The sequence below is a fragment of the Anolis carolinensis genome, chromosome 6 (genome assembly GCF_035594765.1).
Source record: "Anolis carolinensis isolate JA03-04 chromosome 6, rAnoCar3.1.pri, whole genome shotgun sequence".
NCBI classification, from domain to species: Eukaryota; Metazoa; Chordata; class Lepidosauria; order Squamata; family Dactyloidae; genus Anolis; species Anolis carolinensis.
In genome coordinates, this window is record NC_085846.1 from 40,555,379 (window position 1) to 40,582,722 (window position 27,344).

Genomic DNA, 27,344 nt, shown 5'->3' on the forward strand with positions numbered 1-27,344 from the left:
TTCTTTTCTTTTTGTTGTATCAACCTTGAGGCGTGGATTATGGGTTGTGTTGTCAAATTTTGAGGTTGGGGGGCCTGTACTTTTGTTGTTTTGTGAATTGCCGTGATGCCATCACTCTTTTATATATATAGATGTATACACATAGATACACATATACAGATACATGGAAATCTCTAGCTATCTATATGTATACTAGCTGTGCCTGGCCATGCATTGACTTGCAAACATATGAGGGGGAAATTCATATATAAAATTAATGTATATAGATAGATACAAATATAAAGGTACATAAGGATTGCAAAGGTTTGCAAGGCGAAATGCCTATATATATGTAGCAGATTAACAAATATTTCAGGGGAAAATGCTTTTATAAGATTAATGTGTATATATATTCTTAGAGCCCCCGGTGGCACAGTGTGTTAAAGCGCTGAGCTGCTGAACTTGCAGACTGAAAAGTCGCAGGTTCGAATCTGGGGAGCAGAGTGAGTGCCTGCTGTTAGCTCCAGCTTCTGCCAACCAAGCAGTTTGAAAACATGCAAATGTGAGTAGATCAATAGGTACCACTCCGGCAGAAAGGTAACGGCGCTCCATGCAGTCATGCCGGCCACATGACCTTAGAAGTGTCTACGGACAACGCCGGCTCTTCGGCTTAGAAATTGAGATGAGCACCTCCCAGAGTCGAACACAACTGGACTTAACATCAGGGGAAACCTTTATCTTTACTTACATATATTCTTCCTGACTTGCAAGGGCGTCTTTCCCTTTTCAAAACATTCCCTTGGTTAAGAGTGAGAGAGGCTTTGGAAAAGTAAACACTGATAAGGAAGGGTAAGATGAGAGATAAATATATCATATATTGCAAATAACAGCCTCCGGCTTGACCTTGACCCGATTATAAGCTTACAAAAAGGGCTGAAAAAGTCATCTTATCTTTGAGTATATATGGTAGTTGCTCACCACAGCTCAGATCAACCATGAACAATTTAAACATAGTTCATTTGAAAAAATTGCAGTGGCTCGTGGGAACATTGATTCTATGTGTGTGTGCCTTCAAGTCACCTGTTGATTTATAGCAATCCCTTGAATTTCATATGATTTTCTTAGGAAAGAAATAATCAGAGGTGGTTTTGCCAGCTCCTTCCTCTGAAGGAAGCATCTGAGATTGGTTGGCAGGATCATATCCAAGTACTGACACTGCTAAGCCTCCAAGATCAGATTAACCCTGATGCCTTTAAACCAGTGTTTCTCAAATTCTGCTCCTTCAGATGTTTTGGACTCCAGCTCCCACAATTCCTAACAGCTGGTAAGATGGCTGGGATTTTGGGAGCTGAAATCCAAAACACCTGGAGGAGCAGAATTTGAGAAACATTGCTTTATTTAGGCACAGTTCTCTGTCAAGTGCTCACTTGTTTTGCTTTTCTTTTAGCCAAGAGAAGTAAGTTGGTTACTAATTCTGTATTGGTGTGAAAGTTGAAAAAAACTTTCATACAAATACAGAAAAAAGTCAGGAAAATGTGGAAAGAACGAAAACACTGAGAACCTAGAAGACTGCCTTTTACTCAATAAGGTTACTGGTTTAGACCAACGCGAATCCAATCAAGGTATCAATGCAATCCCTTTACAGGAATTCTCAAAAAGTACTGAACCCTAGACCCCGCAAATTGATTCAGCACTTTGGGCAGTCCCTTTAAAATGATCCAAAATGATCCTTTTCACATACTACAATTATAGTGCTATGATTTTTAACTGCAATCAGAATATTCTATGGAATTTTTGATTTTACAGTTTAAGAGTGGCAATTAGAATTCCCAGCCCCCACACACTGCCAACTCCAGGTTCCCACAGGATATTATAATGGCAGGTAAAGTGGAATCCTAACTGTTATGATTGTGTATTGTAGAGAAAAGCCTGGAGGACTGTGCCACTGACAAGGGAGTCACTGGTCATCATTTGGCTCTCCTGGATTTCAGGCAAGATTCTTTCCTTGCATGGCCTGAAGACTCCTGGGATCATCTGGTGGGTCTCTTAAAATCAGAAAAGGTCAAGGTTGCATGCTGTTGGCAAGAAAATGTATTCTGATTACTAAAACATGTATGGGCCAGAGTCCAGCCTTTCAAAACCACAGGAATAGCTGCCTAAGGTGTCTTGTTGTCTACAGTCAAGGCCAAAATGGTGGTCTCTCTGTCCAATGTACAGAAACCAATGTCTGCAACCAAATCTTATTTCCACACTGGTGACAGGGCAGCATCTTTTGCTACACAGTAATGATTTCATCAGTTAGAAATTTCATCTGAAATTACAATTGTGTGCCAGGTATTCAAATTACTCCTCTGCAGCAATGCATTGCTCTGTGTTTCTCTTTGTAATTCCGTGACACTTCTCTACACTTGGAACCTTCAATCCTGTTAAGGGTGGATATAATTAGTGGACTATGAACTATTAAGGGTGTGCAAATTTTGGAGACATCCTGTATGCAATTCAATGGCATCATTTACATAAATCAACAATATAGATTGAGTTAAATTTCCTGTTTAGAAATCTAATATCCTTTCCCTCCCTGCAGGATGATGATGATGATAACAACAAAAATACAAATGAAGGAATAAACAGCAGGAGTGGATATTTCACAAGTTTCTACCAATGGCTGGTTCTGTTTTCCATTCAGCTACACATATAAAAGTCAAATATGTATGTGTGAGTGTCTATGTTTGTACCACAAACACTGTTGCTAAGTTAAGGAGGCTTCTGTGATGTCACTGGCGACCTCATCACATTGAGAGGGGAATGCATGGGTGATAGTCCCTTTAAAGAGTAAAGAATCATCCCTCTTACATCGTCAGCAGTCTCCTTTTGCATTCAGCCTCCCCATCACACTAACACTCACACATGGAAACTTAAGAGCTGGCAATACATTCATCTTACATTCATCAAAAGGTCAGAATTACTTTTTGTTTTTAATTAGGAGAAACAATATCCCAAAACCAAGAGATCCCTTGCCCTGCCCAAAGCCCCTTAAATTAAAGGAGACCAGCACCAGTTTAAAACCATTTCTTCCCACGGGATCCTATAGTTCTGCATCAAATACCGTAGGATAGAAGAGGCAGTGATCCAGGTTAAAACTATTACTTTCCATGAGATCCTATTGTTCTGCATCAAATCCCATAGAATACAAAAAACTGCTGACAGTTGGGCAATGAAACAGGATGGAAAGCTTTGATGGTTCACATCCCACCTGTTTTTCAGTTGTAAAGATGAGAGTAAAGTGTGCTAAGTGGTAGGAGCTCTGAACATGACTGCTGCCTTGTGTTCAGAGTTCTCTCCTTTCAGGACATTTTGGCCTCTTTTCAGCCCTGGAACATGTGATGAGCTCTTTGCCTCTCCATGCTAGAAAAGAGGCTGAAGTGTCCTACAAGGGGGAAAATTTTCAATGTGATGAGGTCAAATTGTCAGTTCCCTCCTTTCAGAGCACTTCTGCCTCTTTTCAACCACAGAGGGCTATGCATGACAGCCAGAAATAGTTTAACTCATGTGATGAGCTCAGTGCTTCTCCATGCTTGAATAGAGGCTGAAGTGTCCTACTGATGCTGAAATTTGCAAATTCTCCTAAGTCCTAAGGGACGCCTGGATAACTAATCAGGAACTGAAGACTTCACCAGGATGAAGGCAAATGACAGATACTTTATTCAATTTGCGCAAAAGGGACACTTGTACAGGACAGGTGCTTGAAGGGTACAAGTGTAAAAATGTATTCACAAGCAGACATCTTTATACACATACATTTACATTCACTGATATTGTCCCATTTCGAAATCTCCTTCCCTCCTCCTTGATTGGCCAGCTTGGTGATGCTGGTCTGTGCTTTCCCTGGCTTCTGATTGGTTGGAAGGCGTGTCTATGCCAGCAGTTGCCCTGATTGGCAGAGGCACTGGTGATGTAGATGAGGATCTCCTCCCAGCTGGGCCGGAAACCTCCAATCAGCTGGTGGAGGCGGTCTGAGGGAGGGAGGGAGCTCTGGAGACCATGCCAGCAGAGTGTGCAGTCCAGGAATGCAGTGGACAAAGGAAAAGTCCAAAGCCGATCTGACTGGATTATATAAATACTTGGTCTTGCCGGATGACACAATAGAGGGTTGGTGTCACAAATGGGTTTTCATGTCCAAAGACAGAGTCTTGAAATGTAGATTTGCAGATGGGATTGCAATCACAGTTTCGGTCAAGAATTTTGTCCCGTGACTGTCCAAGATCTCCAAAAGTAAGTTCCAGGGCCATGAACGGGTGGTTTCCTCCTGAGATCCAGATTATGGCCCATCTCTGGCTGTCATCTGGAGTGTGGATATGATATCTGGAAATTGCTCAGGAGAGAGGTTACTGGAGTTCCTAGTTTCCAGGTTCATGTATATTTGCTTTCATTTAATAATGATAATAAAAATAAAGAAATAGATAAAAAATAAAGAATAAACGTTGTGTGGTGCTTGGTGGGAACCACATATGAAGAAGGAAAGGGGTGAAATGTGGGAGTCTCACCACTGCTGAGCAGCAGCTTGGGGGGTGGGGGTGGGGGTCAATCAGTGATGTTTTGTTATATTTTGTTCATCCTTTCACGCACATGTTTACAGAAGAGAAAAATAATAAAAATAATAATAGTAATGGGAAGAGATGCCTAGTAACGAGGGAAGGGGGGATACAGAGTAACGGGCTTGGGAAATGGAGATGCTTGGATTATTTTGTGGCCATCTGGCCAGCTTCTTGGCTGGGAGGGGGAGAGGATCAGCTGGCTGCGGACCAGCCCAAGAAAAATGCATGTTGCCAGTTCAGGAGCTCTGTTGTGTTGGAAATTACAGCCTTTTTCGAGCTTCCTCTAGTATTTTTTTAAATCTATAATCCTGTTGCTTACTTATTGTAAGTTCTGAAATGTAGCTTTCTTTCCTTGCTCTATGTTTTTACTGAGCAGCTGTGGAAGGTGTAGACCATGTGATCCGCTCTGAGACAAGCACAGACTCCATCAGACTTCTTTAGACTTTGGGACTGCTCAGATCACAGACTTGCAAACACTACACTTATTGTAAAAGAGATGTTCTGGCACAGAAACGATCTCAAGCATATCTGTAACTGACTGATACGTTGTGTACCTGTGTATGCTGAACACATGAAGGTCATGAGTAAACCAAATATGTTATTTTTACCAAAGTCTACTTTGTTTTGTCTCTTGAGTGCATCATATGACACAAGTGGTTTTATGTATATATATATTTTTGGGCGCTGAAAGACACTTCTGAAGAACTGCTGTTTTTACGCATTTAACACACATTTTTACGCAAATGTTGAGAAGGACCAGCAGCAGTCCTTCCATCCTTAGAAAAACTACAAATCACGGGATACAATTTAGGTGTTCTTTTTATTAGGGGTGGAGTTGGGGGGTCTTCAATATTACTACGACTGGGAAAATTCTCAATGTGATAAGGTGGTGGATTGGCTATTGTTAGGTGGAATTACCCTCTGTGATGTCACTGGGCGAGGGGGGGCAAAAGAGGAAGGAAAGAAGGAAGATGCCACCAAGAAAGTCGTGTTGCCACGGAGACATTGTGAGGCAGGCCTCATATGTACACAACTATGAACAGGCCCGTAGCCAGAAAAAACATTCAGGAGGGGTTGAAACCTTTCCCCCCAAAACGACTTTTGAGGCCAGTGCCTGCTGATCTGGCATGATATCTTAACAAGACCCTGAAATTACCACCATTGTGCAAAGGTTCTTCACAGGTAATAGGTCCCAAGTCATTGCTCCCTCTTCAAGCCAGTTCTTATCGGCCATAAAGGACAATAATTTTCACAACTGGCAGAAGTTTCTTTCTATTTTCTTGTTTTCTTCTTATTTCCTTTATCATCAAACATTTTCTACAGTGAATTAGCAAGACGTTTTCAGTCAAGCACAAGTTGTTCGGATGGTACTTTGTTTTTTGGTGTCTATTGAAGACTTGTATTGCATTTTTCCATTGCGCCAATGGTTTAGCAACCAATGTATCAAGCTTCTGATGAGCACCTTTCGCCCCAACTTCTCCTCCAAACACCACATTGTACTTACAGAGTGCACCTTGTACAGTACATGAAATGAGTAGGTTAACCAGGGGAATCCGTTTGGGTTGAAATCTTAGATGCCTATTTGGGTTGAAATCTTAGATGCCTATTTTTATCCACAGGAAATACATATCCTGGATATGGAGTCTGTAGATTTTGCACTAATTGAGCTTTAACTTGTTCATCGGAAAGAGTCTTGTTCATATAAAGTCTAACAGTGACACATCTTCTTTTTGCTCCTATTCCATGGTTTATTTGGCAGGGTTTGGATTAGATCAGTGAATTTTAACCTGTGGATCCCCAGTGATTTGACCTACAAGTCCCAGAAATCCCAGACAGTTTACCATTTGTCAGGATTTTTGGGAGTTGAAGGCTAAAACATCTGGAGACCCACGGGTTGAGAACCACTGGATTAGATTAACAGTGGTGGGCACCTCAGTTTCCAGTTTCCACCTGCAAACCAAGTCAAATCCCGTCCCTTCCCGTCCCATGCCATAGGCTTTGCCTGCTGGCTATGACATTTTGGCAAGGTCACTTCCACTATGTCTGCTATGGCTGCTACTGTGTTGTCGAAGGCTTTCATGGCCAAAATCACTGGGTTGCTGTGAGTTTTCTGGGCTGTATGGCCATGTTCCAGAAGCATCCTCTCCTGACATTTTGCTCACATCTATGTCAGGTCCATTAAAATGCTAATCAAGGTGGCAAATTGCAACATTGACATGTACCTCAAGCAAACAAGAATTCTTTCCCCTACCCTGGATATTTCACAGGTGGAATATCTCACTTACATAGTTTCACTTACATAGTTTCCAAGAGACCCCTCAACCTCTTAGGATGTCTGCCATTTATTTATTTATCATGTCAGAAGCGAACCGAGGGTACAAGTTGTAATATATTTGAAAACCCAAAGCTTAAAACAACAACAACTTGGCATTATACTAAATGTCCTTTGACCAGTAGCTGGCTACTTGGAGTGCCTCTGATGTTGCTGTAAGAAGGTCCTTCATTGTGCATGTGGCATTGTAATAGGTGATCTGTGGTTTGCTCATCTCCACACTCGCATGTCGTGGTCTTCACTTTGTAGCCCCATTTCCTAAGGTTGGCTCTGCATCTTGTGGTGCCAGAGCGCAGTCTGTTCAGAGCCTGTCAAGCCGTCCAGTCTTCTGTGTGCCCAGGGGAGAGTCTCTCATCCGGCATCTGCCACTGATTGAGATTCCGGGTTTTAGCCTGCTACTTTTGGACTCTCGCTTGCTGAGGTGTACCTCACTTATCCAACATAAACGGGCCGGCAGAACGTTGGATAAGCGAATATGTTGGATAACAAGGAGAGATTAAGGAAAAGACTATTAAACATCAAATTAGGTTATGATTTTACAAATTAAGCACCAAAACATCATGTTATACAACAAATTCGGCAGAAAAAGTAGTTCAATACACAGTAATGCTATGTAGTAATTACTGTATTTACGAATTTAGCACCAAAATATCACGATATATTGAAAACATTGACTACAAAAATGCGTTGGATAATCCAGAATGCTGGATAAGCAAATGTTGGATAAGTGAGACTCTACTGTATCTCTGTTCTTCTGCTGCTGCTGCTGCTCAGTCGTTTAGTCGTCTCTGACTCTTCGTGATCTCATGGACCAGTCCTGTTTCTCTGTAGATCTTAGAAAACTATTTCTTGATTTAAGGCATTGGCATGCTTACTGATACAGGGAATGGGTTAGAGATGTCAATGCCTTGGTTCTAGATGTGGGTGAAATGTCAGGAGTGAATGCTTCTGGAACATGGCCATACAGCCCGGAAAACTCACAACCCTATTGCTGCTATTACAATGTAAATTGGTAGAAAGGTAGGTAATGATAATGTGAATAATCAAAACGTGATTGAGAAAGTGCTTGCAGTTCTGGTGGGACTCTTAATTTCTGCTTCTCATACTTGGCATGGGGTTTTGATAAAGCAGGAAAAATCCATGAGTAAACCAGGTTAGTTTTTTTTTTAATCTGAAAGTTTTTGGAGATAGTTTGAACCCCTAAACCGCCCCCTTGGCTACAGGCTTGGGTGGAGTGACCCTCTGCGACCTCACTGGGAAAGAAAAGCGAGGGGGCGCAGAGGAGGAAGGAAAGAAGGAAGGCACCACCAAAAGAGCCACGTTGCCATGGAGACACTGTGCGGCAGGCCTCAAATGTACATACCTAAGAACCGTCCTTCTCAACCTGCCTCCGCCATTCAGTATAGCAGCGAAAGGCCCTGAACGCCTACCTTTGGTCGGGGAAGGAAAAGGGACGGCGAATAATGTCAAACAATGTTTCCCGCTCTAACTTCGGATGCTGCGCCGCCTCCTCCGCCAGGCCTCCCTTTTCTCCCCATGAGAGACGCGCGTGCGCCATGACGTCATCACGCTTCGGCCCGGAAGCAGGACTGAGTTTGCCCCTCTCTAAATTTTTCTAAGTCTATGTTTTTTTTAAGGCTTTAAAAAAAAAGAAAAGGGGGCAAGTTTCCGTTTCCGGGTATTTCTGGTGTGGGGGGTTCTGCTATTTTCGGTGGTCAAGATGAGCGGAGGAGGAAAAACCCGGGAGGGAGCCGCGGGTAAGGTAGAGAGAGACGAGGGGAAGCGGGGCGCGGCGGGGCGGAACGGACGCTAGGCCTCAGTAGGCCTCGGGCGGGTTGCTAGGCAACGGAAACCTCTCCGGGGGTCTGCTTGACACCAAGGGAGGCCGCTCGCGGTTTTTAAAATGAGCACAGGCAGGGTTGGGCCAGGAGGCCTCCATCGAAGGAGCGGGTTTTGCAAGGTGTCGCTTTCCTGCTTCCGCCCCCAATACTGGCAGGCCCTCCAGGCCTTGCTTTTGGATTGAAGGAGTTCAACATGCGCAACACGCGGCCTCCCAGTTGTGGCTGAACTGGGAATCCCAGCAGCCCCTGGCAGCATTGGCTGGTTCCACACTGGCATTGCATCCAGCGTCTCTACTTTGAACTGGATAACATGGGGCCCCTTCCACACAGCTGTATAAAATCCACATTGAACTGGATTATATGGCAGTGTGGACATAGGCCCCTTTCACACAGCTGAACAAAATCCCACATTTTTTTTGCTTTAAACTGGAATTTATGGTAGTGTGGACTCCCAGTTCAAAGCACATATTGTGAATTATTTGTCTTGATATTCTGGGTCATATGGCTGTGTGGAAAGGCCCTCCGATAACCCAGTTCAAAGTAGATATTGTGGATTATCTGCCTTTTTATTCTAGGGGCCCTTCCGCATAGTCCTATATCCCAGAATATCAAGGCAGAAAATCCCACAATATCTGCTTTGAACTGGGGCCCATTCCACACAGTCCTATATCCCAGAATATCAAAGCAGAAAATCCCACATTATCTTCTTTGAACTGGGTTATCTGAGGCCACACTCAGATAATGTGGGATTTTCTGCCTTGATATTCTGGGATATAGGGCTGTATGGAAGGCCCCCCAATTCTAAGCAGATATTGCGGATTATCTGCATTGATATTCTGGGTTATATGGCAGTGTGGGATCAGATAACCCAGTTCAAAGCAGATATTATGAATTATCTCCCATGATTTTCTGGGTTATATGGCTGTGTGGAAGGGCTCTGAGTTATCTGAATCCACACTGACATATATTCCAGTTCAAAGCAGATAATGTAGGATTTTCTTCAGGTATCTGGAAGGGGGCCTATAATCCAGTTCAAAGCAGATCATGTGCTTTGATAATATAATAGATTAGAATAGCTTTATTTGTCATTGTTCTATTGCACATTGAAATTACATGCCTTCCACAAAACAATGCACCCATCCCTCCACACCCCCACCGCCACCACACAGCCCACAAAGCTCCAGTTCAAAACCATGGAGTTCAGCTTAGCCATAGCACAAAGATAAAAGCTATCCTTCAGTCTGTCTTTGTCATCCTGTACCATCTGCCAAATGACAATAATTCAAAAAATAATATGCTAGGTGGGAGAGGGCAATCAATTATTCTCTGTGCATAAGTGGTGACCCTTTGGAGCACCTTCCTATCTGCCACTGTGCTGCTACCAAACCATGCACAGCTGCAGTAGGTTAGGGCACTCTATAGCACAGCTGTAGAAAATCACCAACGGTTTTTCATTCAGTTTGGCAGTTCCCTAGGAGTCTCAGGTAGTACAGTCTCTGTTGGGCCCTCTTAACCAACCCTGCCGTATGGGTGTCCCAGTGTAGATCCAGCCTAGGGCCTTTCTTAAATTCCGAGTCCACACTATGTACTCCCAGGCCCCTTCTACACTGCCACATAAAATCCAGATTATCTGCTTTGAACTGGATTATATGTCAGTGTAGACTCATAATCCAGTTCAATCAAACGATGTGGATTATCTGCTTTTATAATCTGTATTATATGGCATTGTAAAATGGGCCCCAATCCTGTAGTTGTGTTGCTTTTTTTAAGTATAAACCACTTGGGGTCTTGATTTTGAGGAGAAAAAAAGCAAGGCAAAAATAATTAAATGCAAGGGGGCATCAACAGTGATCCACACTCTGGTTGTAGAATTTATTTTAATCAGTTTTCAGAAAGGCAAATACATCTTCCTGCTTTTCAATACACTTTGTTCATCTGTCAACAAGTGCTCATATTCCCTTATTAAAAGAATACGCTGCCAGCCACAAATGCCCTGCTGTCTTCACCTCATCATCAGACACGGATCTAGGGCTCCTCATAGGGCTTTTTTTCAAGGGTCCAAACAGGTGACAGTTCCATGAAACGAGATCAGGACTATAGGGAGGATGTTTTAACATGGCAGAACGGTATGAGAGTGTCGACAGTACAGGCAGCAGTATGCAGATGTGCACTGTCATGCAACAACACAGTCTGCTGCGTTTTGTCCAAATTTTAGGCTCCATTACTTGAGTGAGCATCTCACTGAAATGAACACTGTAATGAATCTTTTCCCTGATAATGTTCTAATATTGCCCTTTGTAAGAGGGACAGCCATTTTTCTTCTTTCACCACAGTAGCAAATATACTGATGAAACACCTCATACAGGAAGAGCTGATTAGACAGTGCAGCCAGCAGAAGTTTTAATATAACCAGAGTGTGGATAATTTTTTACTCACCCTCATATAATAAACAATCATAATTTCCCCCATCTTATAATTACTGTTTTTATATGCAGTGAAGCCTTCTTTTTCTTCCCATGTACAAGTCTTTCTCCGAATTTTGTATTTGCCCTATTTAATTTTTCTTTATGGCATAAATATACTACTTGTGGCTCTCCAGGTATGGTTGCATTACTACTAATGCATTCCTTACTGTTGGGAGTGCTAGCCAGATCTGATGGAAAGTGCAACTCAAGAACATTAGTAGGCCTCACTTTGCCTTTATGTGATGGTCTTATATGCCGTTTATCATCTTTATGATAGATGCTGTGTTTTCTCTTTTCGAGGAGCTGGTGAAGGTGCAGCTGCTATCCTGTTGCGATATCTTCAGGAGCAAAACCGGCCTCACAGTGCACAGGATGCCTTTGGCAACTTACAGCGAGAGCATGGTCTGGGCAAGACGGTGAGAGAAGAGCTTAGAGGTGAAGGAGTGAGGGTGCATCATCCCACATTAGTGAAAGACAGAGTGGTCATTGAAGGGTGAAATGATTTTGCACTCCACATTTCATCAGCCATCTCAGATTACTTGGAATGTAAATGTTCTCAGTTTGACACAACCCTGAAAATGCCTGTGTGATCTTCACAATGGTGGGTGCTCAGTGGTATGAGCCATCCCTAAGGCTACTATTTGGTTGAGATATATATACTTATTTTTCCATACAAAAATTATTCCAAGTCACCTGTGTTAACAGCAGCATTTGTTGTCTATTTTTTAATACTGTGTTGTTTCACTATGGGAGGCAACTATCACAAAGGCATCTGTCTCAAACACAACTCAACAGCTCTTCCCATCCTCACAACTGGCTGCTTCTCTTGGTTAATATTAGATAATCAAGGTGCATTGTCAAGGACTATATTGTGACAGATGTTAGAGTTCATGTTAGTGTATGTCCTTTAATGCATATGTAGCTTGCAGTTCCCAAAGTTTTCTGTTCTTGTTCATGTTAAATATATTTAGATGTATGTAAAAATGATGGGTGTATCTGCTTCTTCTTACAAATATCTTATTAATTTGTCCCAACGTTTTTGTTTTCTTTTAAAGGCTGTAGTGAAAGCACTAGAACAGTTGGCTCAGCAAGGGAAGATCAAAGAGAAGGTATATGGAAAGCAAAAAATCTATTTCCCAGATCAGGTGAGAGAGATATCTTTCAATTTTTGTTAGATTCAAATGTTTACTTCAGTTACTGATGTGAATCAGCTATTTGTTAAATATTTTAACACAACATACAGCAAACCTAAATTCTTTGGTTGCAATGAAGTTGTAGAGTAAAATATACTGTTACATATATAAAGTTGTGAAACATAATCTGGTACTTCTTGTGCTGTTATAAATGCAAATTCTTTTTGTATGTCCACTTTCATTTTGTTTAAAACACCAGAAACAGTTTTGAAAGATGTTTTTGCAGAGCTTTCATAAGTAAGCAAATTGATTTCCATTGAAGTTGTATTTCTCTGTAAGCATACATCTCTTACTTTGGGAGGGTTGCATGTAATACTGAGCATTTGAAACTAAGGAATACAAAAGGAGAGAAACAACTGAGAAAATTCCAATGTAGAGAGTCCTCAAGTTTCTTTCTTGGTCTCTCCCCTAAATCCTTGGACAGACTCCCCTTCAGATTGTATGTGGCAAGTGGACAGGAGGGAACCAGAAAAAGATCTTGGAAGACTGCAACCTCCAGATCTTTGGTTGCCTTCATCAGCTCCTGATGTCCCCTTGTAGACACAGGTGGATAGCCAGCCAAGGATTCTGGAAGTCCACATCCTCAAAATCCTTGGCTGTCTCCTCCCTTTTCAATAGGGTTGGGGAAGGGGATCTTTTTTTCTCCCATCTCTCAAAGGAGACCACAGGGAATCTTCCAACCATATCACTTCTAGAGACTTGTTTCCCTCATGATACTTCTAAAGATATCTTGCAGCAGAGAGAAAATCAGTGAAATTATTCTATTTTGCGGGGTTGAATAAAGTAACACACAAGGTATGTCAAGTGAGGAGTTTGCTGTCCATCTTCATGCCACTAGAAAACCAGTTACTAGTCAGAAGCATAGTTTGTGAAAGGGTATCAGTGAACATATTTAACTGTTGATCTTTTAAATGTATGACTGTTCCTCATGTCTTTGGTCATCCAGGATCGCTTTGGTAATGTGAGTGATTCAGAACTCAAAGGCTTGGACAATGAAATTTCAGAACTGTCTTGCAAAGTGCAGACTCTCCAACAGAACTGTCGTCACATGGAGTCAGGTAAGTTCAGACAGAATAAAAGTTAATCTGTCAAGCTAGTGGAATAAAGTCCAGTCAGTGCAAGACTAAACACTTGTACACTATTGTGGATTGTCAACACATTCACCTTCTTACCTTCATGGGGGTTAGGGGCGCAGAACCCACACAAAAATAGAAAAATATCACAAGCCTCCTCCCCACCCCACCCCACCCAGCCACAACATGCATGTTACAGGATCCTTTCTCATCAAGATCCTCAGCCCATCACTCCAGATTTAATACTCAATTCACCTCATTGCTCCAACTCCATCTGTTGTCCCTTTCTCTCTTGTTGCTGCCAACAGTGCCAACCCCTCATTCCCTTCCTCACCTTTCCAACACAAAGTAACAAAGGGCAGTAAAGTCTGGATGAGGCTCCATGATGGGAAGAAAAAGACAAAGGAAGGAGTTTAAAATTTGGATGAGGCTCATTGTGGTGGGAAAGTGAGGAGAGAGAAGAAGGAAGAGGTTCAAAATCTAAAAGAGGCTTTGTAAAGGAAAGGAGGAAAAGGAATGAAGTGCTGATGCTGTTAGCAAGACAGCAACAGAGGTGGAGGAGCAGCAGAAGCAATGTGTGAGGAGATCCAGTTCATTAAGCAGCTGCTACAAACTTGCAAATAATCAAATCAAGAGAAAGGGAAACCTCTGAATGGGGGTGGCCAACTCTTATCTCATAAATATTTTATTTCATATTGAGGGGAAATTGACTTTTTTCAAAAAAAAAAAGGAAAACAGTTATGGTATTGGCATCCTTTGCATACTGAAAGTCATTTCGTTATTTTAAAAACATGAAATGTACTTATACATAATGTAATACAATTATACTGCCTTGTTTGGCATAAATGTATCACGTTTTACAAATGAAAAGTACACTTCATTATTTGTATTATTACTACACATTTTAAAAAAATATTGTCAATGCAACTTCAAGACTGTAAGGAATTTCTTTGGTTTTGCTAGTTTATTAGGAGCAGGCAAAAAACAATAAAAGAGCAGAAACCATTTGTAAACCAGAAAAATATCTGTTCACCTATCGTTTGTGGAAAACTGTCAGCAGTGTCAGCAGAGGTAAAGCATTCATTTCCATCAATGGAAAGAAAGAAATCAAAATCAGGAATTGTAACAATCGGCTATTTTACATTATCTTTCAAAAACATCTTTCTATTCCATAGTTGTTAGAAGTAATTTCAGGGAAGTCAATATTTTATCAGTTTTATCTGAAATATTTCCTCCATCATTCTAAAAGATCCATTTTTTATTCTCCCTTTCTTTTTCCAATTTTCCTGTTATTTCCCCCAAACATTTTGAACTGGGTTCTTTTTCGATTTTTTTTTTCATTTTCTCCCTGGGCCTTCACATCGCTGAGTGTGCTGAACGCCTGCAGTCCTTCCCACTGACCAGCTGCTGTTGTAACTAGCAATTCCATTCCAGAACTGAAAGAACTGAAGGGCTCTATGACAACCCCAGAGATGGTTAAAGAGATTGAAGACTTAAAAAAAGATTGTGCGAATTACACAGAGAAACTGGAACGAATTAAATCGGCTGCAAATCACGTGACCCCTGAAGAGAAAGAAAAGGTAACAGAGCTGCCAAAGGAGGGTTCTGTGGCTAAAACTGGCATGGTCCAGACAGCTATAGAAAGTTCTCTATATCTGTCCTGCCCTTTTCTGCCAGCTATTAATTGGAGTCCTCAAATATTTGACCGTTCCATATGTAACCTCAAACATCAGAGGGGCCGACTTCAAATTATCCAAAAAACAGTCATTTAAAAATGTTTGTGAGATCTAAACAGTACCACAGCCTGCATATACCACAAACATTCAAAGCCATTCTTACTACATGAGTTACTATTACATTCTTACTACATGAGTTAACATGAGTTAATTTTATCAGCCTTGGGATAAATGTGTTATGGGATTGATGGAAGAACTATTATTCACATGATGAACAGCCTTTCCTAGATGAGGATGGTAGTTTTCCATTTCTAAGGTACTTGATGACATATTGTGAACACCATGTCCAGTTACACCATAATCTAACTGAATGGCAAGCCATTTTGCTAGCATTTGAGAGTGTACCAATTGTTTGTTTTTACTCATTACAGGTATACAATGAGAAGAAGCTGTATTGCAAAGAATGGCGTCGCCGGAAGAGAATGGTAAGACAACTTCTGAACTGGATATACAGGAATAAATAACGCCAGTGGTGACATTTTTGAATTGGAAAAAGTTGAAATAACCTAGACTCTAGGTCCTAGAGTATTGTCTGGTTTTGCATGTTGTTTGATTTATTTTTACCACTGAAGTTTGTTACTGTCTCAACAACCTCATTATTTGAAGTGAAATATTTAATTCGGGAGGAAAGACACTTAGAAAGACACATATACTTCCTTCATAAATTATTTTTATCAGTGTATGTGTCTTTCCATCTCTCTGAATAGTTTCACAATCCCTAAAGTCCTTTCTTTGTCAGTCTTCATCAGCAAGAATTCCATTAATGAAAACATCAACCTGGGATCTTTTTGACCCAGTATTGAAACTATTATTTTAATACTTCACAGTCCCATCCTTTAATCATTAACCTAAATAATGTTGTCTTTTCAACATATGTGACTGCCTCACTATTCACTCCAGTTGCACGCGTAAACAATATAAAAAGTACTGCCCCCCAGGATGGATCTAGAAGGGAAAATTTTATTTCCCAGTTCACTGGTTTTGCATGGTTACAGTGGCATTGAAGCAAACCTCATACTTCAAGCTGTTAGATACTCTCTGAATCAAGAGCCATTTCTTATTTGTACCTGCCAGAAGTAATGATGTATTTTCCTGTTTTCTTCATCAATTCCCTTTTAGGTGTTTGAATTTAGTATACATTTGATCTAGCTGATCAATTACACCCTGTAACAAATTTTGAGAAAAAAAATCTGTTCCTGTTATTTCCTGCTTGTTCAGTTATACTCCCAAAACTTCATTTTAGTGGCTGTAACAAACTATGTTGAATTGGTTGAGACTCCATAAGATATACATTGAAAAACTATAACATAATGTGCTGCAGGATGTCCCTTAAAAACAAAGTTTTTGCAATTTAATAAACCTTTTCCATGTTTTTATGCTAGACCCAATTAGGAAAGACATAACCTAGAAACAAAAATCATGTTACATGGTGTTATATATGGAACTGTATCCTCTATTGAACACCACTACTTGCATTATGAATTATACTTGACTGTAGTCTGTAAGATTTTTTCCTCACCATCATACACTTTGGTGTTTATACATGAAAATAGTTACTTAAGTTTCTCATGTCTGGTTGATGCATTCTACAAACATGGTGCTTGGTACACCCATGTATCTCATCAGTGTTGGTCATACTTCTGCTGCACAGAGCAAGATTCTTATCAAAAGAGGTAGTATTCTTAGTTCCCAAGCTGGGTATATTTATAAAGAATTTGCACCACTTGGCGTTAGACTTGAACTGAAGTAAAACCAAGCTGCTGTTTTTATCATATTCTGTGTTACTATTTATTCTTTAAATAGGCAACAGAACTACTTGATGCAATCCTTGAAGGCTATCCTAAAAGCAAGAAACAGTTCTTTGTGAGTATTATAAATGCACTCTATTTGGTGTTGGGTGAAATAACTACATTGTGTAGTTGAACAAGGTGTTTTGCTGCAGTGCAACAGCTCATCCACTGCAGAGACATCAGGTATAGGATGTTCCTATTGCTCCATCTTTCCTCTTAATTGGCTTGTTTTGTCTTTTATGCAGGAGGAGGTTGGCATTGAGACAGATGAGGATTTCAATGTCACTTTACCTACTATCTGAACCAGGAGCCCAGCTATTTTATGATATTGTCTACATAGCACTCCAGTTTCAGTCCTCCGTATTCTACATTGCTGTATATTTTTGAAAGAATATTGCATTCAGTGAAAATCAGCAGAACCTGCCTACTGCACTATTATTTCTCTCTTCCAACATCTCTCCTCAGGCCTGTCAGGCTGATTACTGTTTTGTTTGGAAAGCTTTTAGCTTCATTACACAGGGTTACCAAGAAGCGCTTGAGAAAATTGTTCACAGGGGAAAAACAGAAAATAAATACTTGAAATAATCTGATGTTATCATTTTTTCTTATAATATACAGAATATATTGTGCCCATTAAATTAATGCTGATTCTGAGTCCTGATTTAATCACCTTTTCTGGATGTCCAGTTCAAGGGCATACAAGGTAAAACAGTGGCTTTGAAACTAGAATTCGGATAAAAAAATAGCAAAGACAGATCAAATCAGGGATGACTGACAGAATCTACCCAATATTGGGAAAGTGTAATGCAAGCAGTTCCTCTGCTACTTGGATTCATTTCCCCCCTCAAACTATATATGTAGTGGAAGGAGGAAAGAAAGATAATTTTGTCAGGTGATGAGATAACACAAAGAGGTCACTTTCAGAGTTAACAGAAGTTTTTTATGAAGAGTTTTGTTATGGAGTATAGCTGTATTATCTCTTATGCTAGTTTGATTCTTGAGCTGATTGTTGTTAGATTACTCCACATATATATGATTTAACTAAAGAGTGGGAAGTGCTCCTATGTTAAGTTTTCAGATGCATTAAGTACCAGAGATTTTCTAGCATTTTTGCCATGGCACTGTATACTTTAAAACAAACCAAGCAAGAACACCAACATAACTGAAACACTTAGCAAAATTTATTAGAATTGCTTGTTGCTTGTTATGATAAAAAAATAGTTTAATTTTCATAAGTGAGGTTTTTCTAAACCAGTGTCCTTCTCCACCAACCAGCAGCAGAGCCAGAAAGAAGTGTTTATTTTAAAAATGACAACATTCTTTTTAGTTAAGAAGCAGAAGTTGCAGAGGAGGATTGGCTTAGGCTCACTTTACTGCATTACTAAGTATGCAAGTCTGTATCCTGTACTAACAATCTATGGATTTATTTGGACTCTTGTGTACATCGAAGGCAAACTGTGCCTGTGAGTAGGTCCAGCAATTCAATAAGGACACTAAGAAATTGGGCTGTAGGTTACCTAGGACTTTCAATGGCTTTTGAAATACCATGGATTATTGCTCCTCTGCAGGGCTAACAAAAGGCAGTATGCAAAACAGCAGTTTGTTGCATAAATCAGCCCTTAATTCAAAGCAAATGCTATGCAAGCTCATTGTGTGTCAACTAAGTCTCTGTACCTGAACAGCCCAACTTTCAGCTTCCCAACCTAGCTAACCAAGTTCAGCATTTTAGTACCAAGAATTTATAAGCTCAGCTGCTGCTCTAAGAAGAAGGGAAGTAAGTCTAAAGACAGCTGAGGTCCCAGTACTTCTGTGTCCTTACGAAAAGAGCTAAGCTCATTTTAAACCACATGGTTGCTGTGCTACAGATTTCTATCAGACAAGCTGGATCAAACTGCTGAACAGGGCCAAGACCTGAAATTGAGTACAGCAGCAGTTGATTTTCATCAATAGACAGCTAACTTCCTGCTAACTTGAGTCAGGCTGAAACTAATCACAACCAGTAGTCCCATAAAAAGCTTGAAGAAGAATTAATGGCAAAATCCAAGCCTGGCCACATAGTTCCAAGATGCAATGTCCTAAACTGTCTTCATGGGGTCAGTAGAGCTGGCTCTTCAATTGTTGCAAGACACCAATGACAATGTCTCGTAAGGTCTGTGGAAAAAGAAATCAAGTAAGCTGAAAGCACACTGGATCAGGTTAAACAATTTTTTACATTTGTGTCCGGATCACTTTCTGGGAAGGGGGCCATCATCTCTATAATTACAATCAGTGTATCTGGCACAAGAGATCACACAGAAGAAAGACTATGACAGAAACATCAGTAGGCGAGCTGGTTTCCTCCTTAGAAGAAGAAGTCAACTGCCATATCAAATAAGGGATTCTAGGACAACCTGAAATCTTGTGGCATAGAATTAGTAGACTAGTTAAATTGTCTTTTCTAAATTTGCTGTGGCCCTCAGCTTCTCATGGAAGAGGACCATGTTGGGATATCTGTTTGCTGCACCATGCATCTTTAAATAAAGAGTTTTAAGTTATCTAGCTAGGATTTTCAAGGAGAGGAGAATCAAATAGCACTTTTAAAGATTTTTTTTTTAAAAAAACACATCAAAGCTATTTCCCTGGAAGTGAATAAGAGCAGTGGAGACACCTTAGCCAATATGTATTTGACCACCCATCCTTCCCCAGAAGCTGAGCCCTTTACCCTAATTTTAACCTTGCATTCTGCTGCAGAATTAACCATTTTCAGTGTGCAGTGCTGTGACAATGAAGAGGAAAAATGTTAAAGTATTATATGGTATTGTGAAGCATAAGGAAGTGAGAAACATAATAGTTGACTGTTCAATGCAGGCCAGTGCTAGAAAAAAGCAAGCCACTTCAAAGGGCCTTGCTCTATAAAGGCATAACTTGTTTGCAAGGAAAAGAAGCATTGGATCCAGGAAGACTAGTATGATAAAAGGGTGCAAGTTTTGGCTACATGTCACTACTAACCACATCTCTAGTTACCTGTGGTTTGCAGTGCTCTTCTATCCAGCTGAAGACACATGCTGAGAGCTCCTGAAAACTTGTCACGGAGATGGAGGCATTGAAGGACTGGAACAAGGAGTCCATGATTCCTTGGAAAACGTTGAACTTCACCTGATCAGAGACCTGGTTTTTGCCTTCATTTGGATTGTCCTGGTGAGCTTTAACAATCTGCTCATAATTTCTAAAAGGCAGAAATGGTGGAATTAGGAGAAACCACACAGAAAATGCAAATTAGGAAAGCTTATTCTAACTTGGAATGTTTCATATACCACATCATCATATTACAGAGGAAAAACGGATGCCCCTTAAAGATAGAATGGATTTGCTACTCAATAAAGATAAACAAGGAGCTCAAATATCCTAAAAGCACCAAATCCTGTCTGATCTTGGACGCCAAACAGAGGTGGTGATGATGATGATAACAACAACTTTATTTTTTTACCCCGTCTCCATCTCTCTGAAGGGACTCGGGCAGCTAACATGGGGCCAAGCCCAGGTAATTACAACAAAATAAAATACATAACACACATCAACAAGTTAAATTAAATCAAGATAAATACACCGAGTTAGTACTTGAATAGAAGACTATCAATGAATACAGGGAGCTGTAGGCTGTATGTCAGAGGAAGGAACTGGCAAAATCCCCTCTGAGTATTCCCTGCCTAAATTGACAAGAAATTTGGGGGTGCATTATGAATATTCTGGGGTCAGTGGCTATTGTAGAATTGTGTCCTGATGTTTGCATGTGCACACACAAACACAGTATCTTACATTTTCATAATTTTCAACGCCATCACATCTTTCCGAAGCGTAGTGACTTCTTCCTCCTGCTTCTTCTTTTCCTTGTGCAAGAATTGAATATAATCAATGGCTGTGGGTCAAAAAATAGAAAAAATAGTTCAGCAACCACAGAGTCTTATCATGATAGGATGTAAGATCAATTTCTCCCTGCCTGTTTCAACTCACTCTTTTGCAACACAATCGCCTTGCTTAGCTTCTGAGAACCTAATGAGAAATCCTGATGCTGGCATGTCGGTACAATCGCTTGCAAATCATCATAGCCTTTCTGTAGGAGAAGCAGAACAACAATAAGGCAAAACAAGACTGTTCCTTTTGACAAATAGATTAACTATAACCAGTCCCCTTTTCCCTCTAATGTGAGATCAACACAAACATGTTGCATAAAGAATGAAGGAAAATAATACTCAAGCATAGCTAGTAGCTCATCTCAAGTTCTCACTTTGATGGCATCCCTTCGCTTCTGCTCAGCCTGTGTGTGTGCACGTCGACGACGGTCCTTATACGTTTCTTTGTAGGTTTCCTGTTGGTAATCTGAGTCTTCATCATCTGTAGAAGGAGAACAATTTTTCTTGTCTGAGAAGCCCAAGGAAATAGCTTTTGGGGCCTCTCAACAACTACAACTACAATATTTCACAAGACTCAAATTACTAAGAGAAGAGTGCTTGGTAAGAACTAGCATTTGAATAAGGACACCCCTAGTCAGCCTCAGATTTTTTCTTTATGGGGCATTCTTCCTCTGTATTGCCACTTTCACTTTCATGACTGCCATAGAAGGAAGGGTAGAAAGTCAACGAGAGCTACCGATGCGACTATATTTCAAGTTCAGTCCAGAATATCAGGAGCACATCTTCTAAAAGTCACATATAACCAACTACAGGCCTGCTGATTCTTATTTCCAAGGTAACCTCTCTTCTTTCTCTTTACATGGAAAGTTTGAGAAAGTTCCCCCTATCCCCACAGCCAGCCAGATATAATGCAAGAGTTCACTGAACAATTGGGAGAAAACTGATACTTTCACTTGAAAGGGGAGCCAGTGGGCCATACCTGTATTTGGTACTGAAGAGGCACTGGTTGAGCCAATGCTGTTAGCTCTTGATACAATACTCCCTTTTCTCCTGCTTTCAACGAAGAGTGCTGAAGAATAAACACCAAAGTATATGAGGGTGCATATTCAAAGTAATCCAGTATGCCCCTTAATTCAGTAAGCCCTTTCAGTCATCTTTCTGTATTTGCAGTTAAGCTGACTGAAAGGTAAAAAAGAGATTTCTCTGCCCTTTCTCAGCATGTTTATAAACTATTCAGGGATTCTAACTGGGATTACTGGCATCAGTTATGCAGCCAGGAGCTAGTCTATATCTATTGGTGTACAACAGTGTTACATATTGTATAAATGGTGTTCTATGCACAACAGTGAATGACAAAAAGGTCCATAATTTAGTCACCATAAACTGTCTCCCCCCCCCCCACACACACACACACAATGACCTTTTATGTTAAGTGACTTCATACTGACAGGTTACAAATAAAAATAAAGCAAGGAAAAGATATCATGCTGATTGACACTGCTTCAGATTCTGAAGTACAATACAAGGTTAAACAAGGCCATGTATTCCCTGAACCAAGAAGACTCAATGAGGAAAAGAGTTGAAACAACCACAAATTATGGCTAGAAATTTATGCCAACTGAAAATTGGTCTAATATCACCTTTTAAAAACAGTTCACACTAAATACCAGAGCCAAATAGAGGAAAAAGACACAATGCGTAATATTTCATGAGAAGGCCACCAGACACTTACCAGGATCTAGCCCGTTGTCACTAAAAGAAGACTCAACCTGGATGTGTCACAAAAAGAGAGAGAAAATTAACACACAACTTTTGAGGTATATAATGATTCATTAAACTGTGGCTAGTTCTGAATAGGCTTCTCCACGGATTTTCTGTATGAACTATATGCTTCCATGGAGACAATCATCAATCAGTGTGGTCAACAAATCAGTAAGAGCAACAGACTGATTATTAATAAAGTAAAGAAGCCTTGCTTTCTTGTAGGCAAAAGTGAGTCTTTCTCCTAGCTATACAATTTGAAGGGTGGGGAGAGAAGAGTACTGAAGAAGGAACGGTCCTTTCCTCTCTTAGGTCCCTTCTACACAGCTGTATAAAATCCACATTATCTGCTTTGAACTGGACGATATGGCAGTGTGGACTAAGATATTTTATGTGTATTTTATGCCTTGATAACCTGAATTATCTGGCAGTGTAGAAGGGGCCTTGTTCTTCTCTCTGAAAAACTTTTATACCATTTAGAAAAAAAGGTTTAGAATTAACACCACATTCAAACTCATAATTTAAAATCTGTTCTCTAGAAAACATATTATTTGTTCGTAGATGCTAAAGCAGCCTAATTACCTTCCTCACCTCTCTGCAAGTTTCCAATCTCCTTCTTTCCCCCCTTTTAACTGACACTTCTGCATTCTGAAAGTTGTTTCGCATTCGATTATGGAATTTGTTTATTTTTGTGTGTTGGAAGGCTTTCATGGCCGGGATCACAGGGCTGTTGTATGTTTTCCGGGCTGTATGGCCATGTTCTAGAAGTATTCTCTCCTGACGTTTCACCCACATCTATGGCAGGCATCCTCACAACCTCTGAGAATGCCTGCCATAGATGTGGGCGAAACATCAGGAGAGAATACTTCTAGAACATGGCCATACAGCCCGGAAAACATACAACAACCCTTGTTTATTTTTCCTTGAAAGTTACAAATATTTGCCTACAGGCGAAGCCTACAAGAGTGCAGAAACTACTATCCTGGTTTTGACTATTTCACTTCTAGACTCTGCTACACAAGTTCACTCAAAGATGGCAAAAGGGGAACTACAAAAAATGTTGCAGTGTATCCTTACTTCCTAAAACAAATGCTTGTGTTCAGAGTTCTCATAATCCTGGATTAGAATACTGAATTCAGGGGGACCACACCCAGCCTTCCTCTGTTATGATATATAAAAGTAGAAAACTAACCTCGACCTTTATAAGAGATAATGGCACAATGGAATAATGTCGGCCAAAATATCAATTTTCTTCCTCCTCAAACATTCCTATGTAGTTCAAATGGGGGTTTAACCTTATAGCCCCCATCTACAGAATCCCTACTATTCCTTCTACTAGCTACTTATTATAAGATGCCAGAGGCTTGAGTCAACTCATTATTTGCTATAGCCCCAATTTTTCTTTGTGTATGTACTTGTTTTCAAATAATATACTGACATTCCAAATTTCAACGGCTCTCAACTACAGATGTGGTAATTGATAGGATCACAAAATTTGCCTGATTTATGGTTTCTTTTCAGACTCTTCTCATTCAGGCCAGTTGCTATGCAAAGTTTGACACATTCTTGTCAACCAGTTTTGGTAACATATATGTACAATATATGTGTATGTGTAAATATACTGTACATATATACATATATATGTCCTACATATATGTATAAACTTCTGTTCTTATACATGATTATACAGGTTCCTAAATAAATTAAATGCAGTATCTTATTTTCTAGAAAAGACCTACAAGAGTGTTGCAAGGCATTCTCAATTTCTCACTGTCCATTGTTACATTTTTCCTTTAAAAAGACTACTAGCAGTTCCCCTATCATGCCAACTCCATTTAGGTTCTCCATGGCCATAGTTAGGTTGATACAACTTGAACTCAATATTATTTACAAGCGTAAAGTTTCATAGCATTCCTCCTTCATCTGGTCAGTCTGACCCCTTCATATTTGTTTAGTTTTGCCTACCTAATCTAGATTACAAACTCAATTAATGTGCAGTTATATCCAACATTTAGTGTCAGAGCTGAATTAACAGAAATAGATGGAAACAAAAAGTGTATCCTCTTTCTCTTCATGAAGTCCGTTCTTTAAAATATGTCATCTATCCCTCATGTTACACTTGTAATATTCTAGCCTTTCTGAAACGGCTCTCCTCCAGAAGGGTTTATTATCGTCAGTAAACAGACCTTTGTTCAAGTGGTGAGTATGTGACTGGCTGACAAAGACAGTTGTATGCAGTTTTAAGGAGTGGAAAATATAAGGTCCTTCAAAGATATCGATATGATTAGAAATTGCCATATCTCTGCAACCACAGACTCTTACTGGAGCGTCATACAGGGAACGATCAACCCCCTTGTTGCAGCAGCTCCACTGGCTTCCAGTCTGCTTCCGGGCGCAATTCAAGGTGTTGGTTTTGACCTTTAAAGCCCTAAATGATTCAGGCCTAACCTGTCTATCTGACTGCATCTCCCAATACAAGCCTTCCCGAGCACTACGATCTGCTGGAGAGGCCCTACTCTCAGTCCCACACCCGTCTCAGGTACAGCTGATGGGAACAAGAGAGGGGACCTTCTGGACAGTGGTTCCTTGGCTTTGGAACTCACTCCCTAAGGACATCAGAATGGCTCCCTCCCTGTTGTCCTTCAGAAAGCAAATAAAACCTTTCTCTGGAAAGAAGCCTTTGGAGAAGACAATTGATGGACTGTATTAAATGGCAATGGACTTTGATCATGGCAATGAGATGGAGCTGGTTTTAATACGATTGTAACATGTATGGTCGTTTTAATTTTTATATATGTCATGGTTTGTAATTTGAGTTGATATTGGGCCCTTCCATAAAGCCATATAAGCCAGAATATCAAGGAGAAAATTCCACAATATCTGCTTTGAATTGGAATATATGGCAGTGTGGACTCAGATAATCCAGTTCAAAGCATATATTGCGGGATTTTCTACCATGATATTCTGGGTTATATGGCTGTGTGGAAGGCCGCTCCGTGTAATGTTTGAATGGCATCCAATAGTGGCCAACTGTTAACTACTCTGAGTCCCTCTACGAGGGAGAGAGGGCAGGATATAAAACAAAGTAAATAAATAAAATAAATACATTATCCTTGAAAAAGTGGGGTAGAGTTACAAATAGTTACTACTAGATGCCTCTCCCAGCACATAAACAGTCCCTAGACTTAGGGCCCTTCCACAAAGCCATATAACCCACAATATCTGCTTTGAACTGGATTATCCGAGTCCACATTGCCATCTCACCCAGTTCAATGTGGATTTTATACAGCTGTGTGGTTAAATAACAACAGGGATACTAATAATTCATTTCTGGCTTCCTATGCTTTTCACCTCCTGCCAACCTAGCAGTTCGAAAACATGCAAATGTGAGTAGATCAATAGGTCTCCAGCGGGAAGGTAACTGCACTCCATGCAGTCATGCCGGCCACATGACCTGGAGATGTCTATGGACAACGCCGGCTCTTTGGCTTAGAAATGGAGATGAGCACCAACCCCCAGAGTTGGTCACGACTGGACTTAATGTCAGGGGAAACCTTTACCTTTACCTATGCTTTTCACAGACCAGCTGGACATGAGCATTTTTTATCTACTAAAACTGTAAAAAAAAAAGCTGAAATGTTCAAAGGAAGCAGAAGAATGGCAACACAAAAAGGCTGCCGGCCAAATTCAAGAGCAGCAGCTGCTGCTTAAACATCTCCTAAAAATAGTTAGGTGAATTGTTTATACTTAAAAATTAATTAAACTGTTTGTAAATCTAAACCGACTGTGTTCATAACAGAAAGAGGTAGCCTCTCTCTCTCTCTCTCTCTCTCTCTCTCTCTCACGCACTGGCCTAAGGTTAGTTTAACAGACAGAAAGGTGCCAAGGTTTGAAGAGACATTTTTAGTATGCTCAGAGGCAACTTTACATTTCTTCGGCCAAAAGGATAGGGAAGCCCATCACCTCAACAGGCCTGCCAGGCACTTCGAGACCCAATGCTAGCCCTTCCCAACTCCACTCACTTTGCCTACCCAGGCATTTTCCGGAGAGACGCTGGACGGTTCCGCCATCTTCCCACAGCTAGGCCACACTATCACGTGTCCTCCTGGAACTGGCCAATCGGAGTTGAGGGGAGGGTCCTCCCGGAAGAGTCTAATCGAATCGCAGAGGCTGCTGGGAAAGGTAGTTTTTCTTCTTCTGCCGGACAAATCCTGCAACCACCTGCTTGCCTTGAACGTCATTTCAGGGATTCTATTTAGATACACCACCCTCATGTCGGTAGTGGGAGTTACCCTAAAAGATTAATGGAGAGGGACATAAGGGGCCAAAGGCTGGATCTAAACTGCCTTACAATGTAGTTTCAGAATGTGGATTAACTGCAATTGATCTGAATTATAGATTGATATAATCCAATTCAATGTATTTAGTCCACATTCTCAATCTGGATTATAGGGCAGTGTACATCCAGCCTTTGGCCCCTTCCACTCTGCCCTATAAAATCCAGATTATCTGCTTTGAACTGGATTATATGGCAGTGTGGACTCATATAATCCAGTTCAAAGCAGAATATGTGGATGGTTATCTGACACCAGCCAAATCTGAGGAAGCATTTTGTTTTATGTTATGTAGAAAGTAAATACACTGCACTGAGTTTTGCACAATATTTATAAACATGATTCAAACAGCCTT

At 40.5% G+C, this 27,344-nt stretch overlaps 2 protein-coding genes and 1 long non-coding RNA gene across 7 annotated transcripts; 1 reads left to right on the plus strand and 2 right to left on the minus strand.

The window, feature by feature from the left end:
• Positions 1-3,658: 3,658 nt before the first annotated feature.
• Positions 3,659-8,481, minus strand: LOC134292619 (uncharacterized). Its single transcript, XR_009999869.1, has 2 exons — positions 8,337-8,481; positions 3,659-7,337 (listed from the first exon to the last, which is right to left on the minus strand). It is a non-coding gene; the product is annotated as an uncharacterized LOC134292619 (long non-coding RNA).
• Positions 8,482-8,504: 23 nt separating this feature from the next.
• On the plus strand, positions 8,505-17,589 carry psmc3ip (PSMC3 interacting protein). 2 transcript variants are annotated; one of them, XM_016994507.2, is made up of 8 exons: positions 8,505-8,663; positions 11,513-11,628; positions 12,268-12,357; positions 13,352-13,463; positions 14,913-15,058; positions 15,586-15,639; positions 17,018-17,077; positions 17,250-17,589. In XM_016994507.2, the coding sequence occupies exons 1-8, from the start codon at positions 8,627-8,629 to the stop codon at positions 17,304-17,306; spliced, it is 672 nt and encodes a 223-aa protein (XP_016849996.1). In that variant the 5' UTR covers positions 8,505-8,626; the 3' UTR covers positions 17,307-17,589. The 2 variants fall into 2 exon arrangements, with proteins under 2 accessions (XP_016849996.1, XP_003222433.1); XM_003222385.3 differs by having other exon boundaries at positions 11,516-11,628.
• mlx (MAX dimerization protein MLX) lies at positions 17,250-26,836 on the minus strand. 4 transcript variants are annotated; one of them, XM_016994505.2, is made up of 8 exons: positions 26,687-26,835; positions 22,627-22,663; positions 21,874-21,963; positions 21,269-21,375; positions 20,995-21,094; positions 20,800-20,899; positions 20,008-20,209; positions 17,250-19,155 (listed from the first exon to the last, which is right to left on the minus strand). In XM_016994505.2, exons 1-8 carry the CDS (start codon positions 26,723-26,725, stop codon positions 19,099-19,101), a joined length of 732 nt encoding a protein of 243 aa, XP_016849994.1. In that variant the 5' UTR covers positions 26,726-26,835; the 3' UTR covers positions 17,250-19,098. The 4 variants fall into 4 exon arrangements, with proteins under 4 accessions (XP_016849994.1, XP_003222431.3, XP_062814182.1 ...); XM_003222383.4 differs by having other exon boundaries at positions 26,678-26,816; XM_062958112.1 differs by lacking the exon at positions 21,874-21,963 and having other exon boundaries at positions 26,687-26,836.
• Between the last annotated feature and the right edge of the window lie 508 nt (positions 26,837-27,344).